This window comes from Haplochromis burtoni, unplaced genomic scaffold, assembly GCF_018398535.1.
Source record: "Haplochromis burtoni strain Fernald_Lab_line unplaced genomic scaffold, NCSU_Asbu1 Contig_92, whole genome shotgun sequence".
Lineage (NCBI taxonomy): Eukaryota > Metazoa > Chordata > Actinopteri > Cichliformes > Cichlidae > Haplochromis > Haplochromis burtoni.
In genome coordinates this window covers 812,421-820,902 of record NW_024582453.1, presented here as the reverse complement: position 1 = coordinate 820,902, position 8,482 = coordinate 812,421, and the positions used below count along the sequence as shown (strand labels likewise).

Sequence of the window (8,482 nt, the reverse complement as noted above, 5' to 3'; positions counted from 1 at the left end):
TCCTGTTTTGTGCAGGGAATTATGCATATTTTTGTATCAGGGCTCTTTATTTTGAGATTTATCATTGTTTTTATGACCATAACATGTTTGTTTGTTTTTAAACAACACAAAGGTTCATTTTCCCACTGTGTCTTTTCTTTTTTTTCTTTTTTCTTTTTTTGTTACTATTTTAGCAATTTAATGCAAAAAAGTACTTACTTAGAGAAGGCTGTAATGAAACAATGACTTTTTGATAATGACAAATAACTTAGCAGTAAGGAATTAAATATATTGCAAGACATTGCGCTCTCTTTTTCTCTCCACTCCTTCAGTTCTTTTCTTCACTTGTAGTCAGATCAGTTCTAGTTAAAATGAAAATAAAAGCAACAGCTAGATTACATAAAAGTATTTAAATAACGCAGTGGGAAACATACTTGACATTGTCATGACTCTGTGTGTGTTGGTACTGGCGTTACTCATGTTGTGCAGACCTAATCTGTTTGCGCAGTCCCATTGAGAGGACCCGACTCATCTGTTGGGACAAAAAGAAGGCTGAAGACTCGGTTTAAGGTTAGGGACCTTAGTTTTAGGATTAGGGCACGACTCCGGGAAAATGAATGCACACCGTCCCTCCCCCCCCCCCCCCCATCAGTTATTATGGTGTGTGTGTGTGTGTGTGTGTGTGTGTGTGTGTGTGTGTGGCTTGTGTGTGTGTGTGTAAGTGTGTGTGCACTTGAGCACATGCAAGCCAGAGAGTTTGCCAGAAAGAACATAAAAGGTCAAGTAGATGATAAATCAAGTTAATTTTCTTTCTTTTTTAATCTAAAATTTAATCGTAGCTTAATGGCATGGGGGTCATAAACATGTCACCAATACTGCAGAGTTATAACATAATACTATAAAGTAAAAAAAAAAAAACCCTCAATCTGCATATGCTAATTACTTATAAAATGATAGAAAATAATAGAAAACCAGGGTGTTGTTGTTACATCGTTTCTATTAATTCCTTATTTTTTATTTTTCAATAAACTCCTGATTTGTGACGTCACACATTTTCTCTGCTGAGCTCGCCCTCCCTGCCTCTCTCTCTCTCTCTCTCTCTCTCCCTCGCGCTCCCTCACTGCACTCCGCGTGAAACAAAGTGTGGAGTCCGCGAGAGCCCGTAGGAAGCGAAAAGAGAGAAAACGGGGAGAGAGAGGAAAAAAGAGAATGGGGCCGCTGAATTCATCACAACAGGAGGAATAATAACCCGCTGAAGAAATAGATAAAGAAGACTGGAGACGGAGAAAAAAGAAAAAAAAACTTTCAGGGGGGGAGAAACTGTTACAGACTCTCGCACGGCCACGGCTTTAAACATGGATACACTCTTCTCGGTATTCATGGGACTCCTGCTTCTCTGTTCGATAGTTGGTAACGTCTCTGGCCAAATACCGACAGGTAAGAGGAAAAAGAAGAAGAAAAACACGACAGTTTGAAGTGGTTTGTGTTGTGTCGTGTGTTAGAAGAAAAAGTTTAGGCGACAATTTCTTTTTCCTCGTTGGTTTAAGCTCATAAATTCCAGACAGGTGTGTTTAGGTGTGCGAGAAAAGTTAGCCTCGGTGTTGAAAATGCACCGTATCGCCTGTTTTATCACATATGTGGGCTTTTTAAATGTCGGCGGACGTGGAAATGGTCATTCTCATGAGGTGGAGATGCCTTTTTGACATTGTTAAAATGTGAAATGCTCACTTCGTCGCAGGCAAGTCGCCTGTGTGCGACGCTTTGAATGCAGCCCATTTAAAACCTTGTTTGCGCTCTCTTATATGAACAAGTAATCTCACTCATAACCTGGATCGCCAACTCTTATCTTAAATGCCTAAAACTTAAGTTGCTGCATTTCTGCTTGGCTCTTCGCATCGCAGGTCTTCAAGCCCGAGAGTTACTATGCCTCTGATTTACGAATAAAAGGAAGCATTGCATACATTTGCAGTTATGAGCAAGTAGGATTAAAGTGGAAAGATTTGAATTTTTTTTTTGCGCTGAGCGTCGTTTATTCCTGTAGATTTCAAGCAGAGCTGAGCTTGGCCGTGAAGCAGTGCAGTCTCGCAGCGCATGAATGGAGAAAAAAAGTTCCTGTGTGCCCGGACATCACTGTATAATAATATTTATGTAGCAAGACAGCGTTGATTTGTACAACCTTTATTAAAAGCCTGGTGCACTTTGCTGTTTTTCCATCTCGTGACACGCTAATGTGTCACCTTAATTGCATGATGGATTGGTTTGTTTTGATCTTTATCGTCCTTAAATGCTTGCGAGCTTTTTATTTAATATCACCCTGCGCTCTGTGATGTGTTAAAAGTACTTTCTAAAGGAGCGTTGCTCTTTTGTTCCAGCTAGCGGACAGTTGGGTTTGCGAGCGCCACGAGCTGCTGGCGCTTTGCAAACCAAATGAGCCGCTTCATCTCCAACTTTATTCTCGCTGCATGCAATCAAACCTAATGGTTGGGAATACAGTCTGCACGTCGATCGCATGTTGATAAAGAGGGGTATTGCTTTTTGGCATTGCGTGACTGAAGAGATCAGACTGAGATACTTTTTCGGTAACTGGTTTCTGGTTACCACATTCATCAAGTTACGCGTGATTTTTGCGAAATGCCCGAAACTTCCCATCAAAACGGTCACGCGCAGAGTGCGATACTTTAAACCTCGTTTTGCGGGGGATCCGTTGGAAGACCACCCCTCTGCTTGACTTCGGGACTTGAGTTTAAACAGTAACCCGCAGCGCAGTGAGCCTTTGAAGCTCTTTTGTCCGTCTCGCCTGCAGAAACACGTATGCACAGGAAAAACGCTGCAACAGTGCTGCTCGCCACTTTTGGGACGATGCTTTTGCAAGTCGCCTAAATGAACTCGCGGAAGTTATCCGCTGTTACAAAACAAACAAACGACTCCTCCAGCTCCGAGAAACCAAACTCCTTACGTTCTCATTGTAATCGCTCGATCTCGTACCTGTTTGCGTTTTATTTCCGCATTCAGCCGTTGCTCCACTCTCATCTCCGACGCGCAGAGAGGCAGGAGAGGCTCACACAGCTGTTTGAAAGCTGACCTCCAAAATCACAACCATACATTAAAGTTACAGCAAAGAACACATCACGCGCCACACATAAAATCATAATTTTACGCTCCAGTGTTCACAATAGCCCTGTTAATGATTTGCATTAATATTACACATTAATTCCAGCTTCATCTGGGGAGGTTTTATTGCCTCCACCCCTCCTCTTTCCCACCCTATACCCGCCCCCCATACCCCCCCATTGTCATTTGGTCCTCTGGGTAACAAATGTGTGGAATTTCTCTGAGGCCTCTTTGGGAATTTAAGTGCTGTTAATTTGCAAGTAAATACTAGTGACTGGATGCCGCTTCACAGAGACGTGGGCTATCATTAGCGTGGAAAAGGGGATCGGAAGGAGAACTTTGGCTTTGTTGTAGAAAAAGAGCCACATATTTAGTGATAAAAGCATGCAAATGTGAGAATAATTGTAGCAAATCAGTACAGGGAAAATTAACAGGCACACTCTTTACTAAACATTCATATGTCTCCATGTATTTTCTGTACCAGCTAACCATACAAAAAATTTAGGTAACATTTAAGTTAACACCGTTCAGCTTGTGTAAACTTATCACTGGCAGCGTTTTTATGCACCGGTTTAATAAAATCTCCAGCCAGTGATGCAGATAAGGTTTGCAGGCTGATAATTAATACAGCCATTATGACTTGGCACTGAGAAAAAGCAATAATTATAAGACCAAAAGTTAGTAATGAAGGAAATGTGTGTTTGGGTGCTACACTCATATCACTGACAAGGACAAGAAATATTTGTGGCAAGGCTTTAAAACCATCCATTAAGCACTAAAGAAGTCATTTTCAGTCCGCGCTGAGATGCATTCTCACTAAATTTGTCTCCTTTCAGTTTTTTAATCTATTCTAGTTTCCCAATTAGAAAGTCAAACTGCAAGTTAAAGCATTTCTCTAAATCTGCCTGTCTCTTGCCTCTTCTTATCACTTTTTATACACAGTTTTGTTTTGGCTAATCACTTACAAAGTCAGTGTAATAAATCTGAACAAGCTGTCTTTACAAAGTCAGTAACCGAGTTTATGTTAATTTTTACAACTTTCTAAATCTGTCTCCTCTCTGATCGAGTTGTGACACAGATTCTAGGCGTCTTTAATCTTAATGAAGTGAAATAATTGTTTTCCATCACTGTCTCCACACGAATTAAAAGGCTGCCAGTGCCACTGAACACAGCATCTGAGCTGGTTTAATTAGAATTGTAAATTATTTTAGTATTTCGAACATTAGAACCAAGTTAGTTTAATTATAATTACTTTTCTGCCCCATTTAGGAGATGAAATAAAATTGTGTGTTTTAATAGAGAAAGGCGAAAGAAATGGAAGGACAGTGAGAAAGAGAAGAGGAGGGGGACAAATAAGAAACCATTGGTTTTTGGCCGTGGGTATCTCCTCCACTCAAGAGACTGTGAAAACGGCAGAAGGGAGTGTTTGTGTGTGTGTGTGTGTGTGTATGCGTGTGAATCACTGTGTGTGTCTGTCATGTCTCGTGTATGTGTGTGGTGCAAACGTGTGTGTCAATTCATGTGTTTTGCTGTCGCTTACAGAGAAGGAGGGAGGCCGATGCTTTTAAGCCCTCCGGAGTACAGTGGTACAAAAGACGAGCATCTGAAATGTTTGCTTCTCATTTCGATTCATGTGAAAATGCCTCCTCATTCTACTCATGCCATGTAAAATGGCGCCAAATCAAAGGCTTTTTTATTTATTTCTCGTTAAAAGTAATGCCTCAGTCTGCAGTCCTTCAGATCCATCTTAATGTCTTCTCCACAAATGAAACGTCCCTTTGCTTAGAGCCAATCTGTTTCTACGGATTTCAATTTAGTGATAGATTTTACAAAATCCATTGCTTTGAAAGTGGCTGGCTCATTTCTTCAGCTGTTTGGGGAGGAAGTCTGTAAAATGTAATTAATCTGCTGAGAGAATTCATTAGCTAATCCCTCATTAGACTGTGTGCGTGTGTGTGTGTGCGTGAGCATAAATGAGTTTGAGGGTTAAGTGTGTACAGTGGGTGAAAGTTTTGGGCACTTTTGCAAAATAAAATATAAAGAAATTCTTGTTTACATGAGTTTATGCAGACGTATTCAAGAGGATGTGACAGCGTGCAAAATAAACAGAGCGCTATTTGCACTGATAAATTGTGGCAGGTTTCTTTACTTTGAAATGACTCTCAGTGAAGCTCCCTTTCTGCTTTGGAAAGGTACGTTGTTTTGATGTAAAAATTTGTTCTTCGTCAAGAACTGAAGTTTCACAAAATGCTGTACTTTACCTAAAACAAGTTGAAAATGTAACTGTACAGTTTAACAGTTTAACACAACTATTATTACACAGGCAGAATCAAAATATATGAACAAAGTTGTTTTTTCCTTTTTTAATGCTCTGTATGTGGAAGTGCGGGAAATGTTTGTGTGTTTTGCACACTGATTGACTCATTGCTTCCCAAAAGAGGATGGCATTTGATTTCTTGTTTTGTTTTGTTTTTTTAATGAGTATATTTTTCTTCTCTGATCCACTGTGACCAAAGGGGTATATAAACAGAGAGAGACTAGCAGCAAAGCAGCAACCGGAGACCATAAAATGCCAAAGAAATTCTGCAGCTTGTAGTGATGATGCCATAATGTCAAAGTGAAATAACTGCAAAGAGGGTGGATACTGAGTTAGACTTTGCTCAACTTAAAACACGAAGAAGTGACTTTAAAAGGAAAGTTTGTATTTTTTGAAAATACAAACTTTTGACTGCAGTCATGGGCTATATCAGTTGTTATCTGTGGTGTTCATAATGCAATAATAAGCAGATGAAAATAAAGACTGGTTACTGATTAGTGTCACTAACTTTCTACACTTCTTAACCATTTTTAGAGCTTCATAACGCAAAACCTCCACAACTATGTCTGTTTAAGATGACAAATATAATCCCACACAATAATTTGTGACATAAACAGTTTGTATTGGCAAAAACTGTATATTTACATTGTATTGTATTGTATGACATGCTGGTCAGGTAGCATATCCTTGGATATGTTGCCAGTCTACTTTCCATTAACAGCTACTCAGCTGCTCAAGTTGATTTGACTTGACTCTGTTTCCGTCGTTTTCCATTACATTTGAGTAGCACCTCAATGAGGGAGGTGTTTTTATAGCAACGTGAACCAAAAGTTCAGGACATTGAGACGATGGTACTCCTGCTGCTAAACCGATGGTAAATGTCTGCACTTTGTCATTCAACCACGGCGGTGGTTTATAGCGATTTCCCTTGTTGCTGGGTCTCAAAAATGGCAGGTTTCTTGTAAAGGACTCCGCCTCGTGAGTCATCCAGCCACTCCGTGGCCAATCAGTGGCATGCAGTCTGTTGACGTCACTTTTTTGGCTTGATGTTTTTGGCATCAGGTACTACCACATAAAGGAAAACTCTGAAAACCGAGTTAAGTCGAGCTGAGCTGAGTAGGTAGGAAAAAGAGACTATAGAAAAGACAACCATTCATGATCACATTCACGCCACGGCCAATTTAGAATTGCCAATTCACCTAACACACGTGTTTTGGGGCTGTTGGAGTAAACTGGAGTACTCAGAGAAAACCTACAGTAGATTAAATAATGTCATGAAGAGGATTGAGTCTTAAATACTGGGTCGTGATGGGTTTAAATCACCAATCAAGCAAAGAAAGCGAACCAAGAAAGTGATAGCGCTCCACTGGAAACCAAGACAGGCAGCACATTCAACACACATCCCAAATCCCTGAAACATCACATCCCTGATGAATGATGATGCTAGTCCTGTATCATCAATCTCTGCTCTGCCCTGTTTGGCTCTGGTCACAGCTGTTGGTACAAGGGGGCCTTGAAAATGCTGCTGCCTGACACACACATACACACACACACACACACACACAGACACACTCACACACACATTCACTCACCCTTATACACATGGCTGGCTAATGACAGATTAAGTAATCAACACTCACAGCTGATTAATTACATTACAGTGCATGCACAAGCACACACCCTTTGCCTCACACTCACACAGCCAGATGAGCAGCCTCAGCACCACTTGTGCATTTTAGTGTGTAGTGATAATGATATATGCAACAGAGATATGACTTGTGTGTGCATGTGCATAAAGGAGTGAGAGATTGGTGCAAGTGGTAGCAGGTGAAGACAGTCTTGACTTTTGGAGTTCATGGGGATTAGTTGAATAAGAGGGTGAAGGCAGAGGTTGGGTGTGTTTTGGATAAAGTTTAAAGTTTGTGTGAACTTGTGTTAGTTCAGACTTGTTCTTTCCTTTGCATTTTTTAAACAGATTGCATTCAACTGTGTTATTAAGGTTACAAATCATTGTTGGAGTGTAGCTGCTTATATATGATTCCTGAAAGCATTGATTTTGTTGCTGCTGCTGTTGAACAGGGTGGATGCAAAGCTGAAGAAAGTCATGGGGCAATATTGGATTACTTCATTCTTGCTTTTCTTGAATATATATATTTTGTTTAGTTAGATAAAAGCAGAAGTTTATCCAGAATAGACCAGAAAAATGCGTAAAGTGAGAAAATTGCTGTCAGAACAACATGTAATGAAAATCTCTTTTGTGTTTGTGAACCTGTGCATGCTTTCCAACCTAATTCTGTGCTGTTATTCTCTGCTTTGCTTCTATTGGATCCAGCTCACATGGGGCGCGCTGAGAAGGGTGAGTTACGAGTCGCCAGCCGAGCTTCATCTTTCATGGTTTTAATGTTGTCGTAACTCCCCCATAGCCTCCACCTTAACGCAGGGTTCCCTTTTCATTGTGTAGACATTAGTTGTAGTGATGTTGCTTTGTTTTGTCATCCATTGTCATCCCATCTTTTAGCTACATTACTAATCATCCCATTTACTAATCATGGGCTAAGTGCTTGTCAATTATTTTAGCGTATTTAATCGAACTCACCTTGACATGGCAGTAGAGCTTTCTTTGGGTTTTTATTTTCCTGACCTTGATAAGCCAGCATTAAAGTACTGTAGTAATATTTAGACCTTCCTCAGTATGAACATGTTTGAAGAACTCTGAACCATTTGATTCAATGTCAGATAGTTTCAATGTTTCATAAACCTTCAGCTCATGTCTAGTGTTATTTTGCTTGTTAAAAAATTTCTACAGTGACAATCCTGAATCGATTAAATATTTGAAGCACTCTTGTACTGGTATGCTGTCACCCGTCTTTGTGACTCTGCCAACCTGGTTGTCAGTTAATCTATGTGCCATTTGTCTCTGTGTCTCTCTTCCTGTGCTTGTCTGTCTGTGTAGCTAGACAGCTGTCGGGAGGTTTGAAGTTTCCAGGTGCTATTTGTTTAGTTGAGCCTGCTTTTTAATAAAAGAGCTCTGAGTAACTTTGTTCCTTCAGTAGCTAAACACACCCTTCTCTTCTC

The 8,482-nt window shown here is 40.3% G+C and overlaps 1 protein-coding gene across 21 annotated transcripts in view; it reads left to right on the top strand.

The window, feature by feature from the left end:
* The first annotated feature begins 1,085 nt into the window (after window positions 1-1,085).
* ptprk (protein tyrosine phosphatase receptor type K) overlaps window positions 1,086-8,482 on the top strand; it is a 105,581-nt gene continuing 98,184 nt past the window's right edge. For 12 of the 21 annotated variants that reach the window (XM_014337839.2, XM_014337838.2, XM_014337837.2 and 9 more), the window contains exons 1-2: window positions 1,087-1,416; window positions 7,740-7,763. In XM_014337839.2, the coding sequence (XP_014193325.1) occupies window positions 1,335-1,416; window positions 7,740-7,763 (106 nt within the window). In that variant the 5' untranslated portion in view covers window positions 1,087-1,334. Of the gene's footprint in view, window positions 1,417-7,739; window positions 7,764-8,482 lie in introns of all 21 variants that reach the window. The other 9 variants (XM_005935375.2, XM_005935376.2, XM_005935371.2 and 6 more) reach the window with 2 other exon arrangements.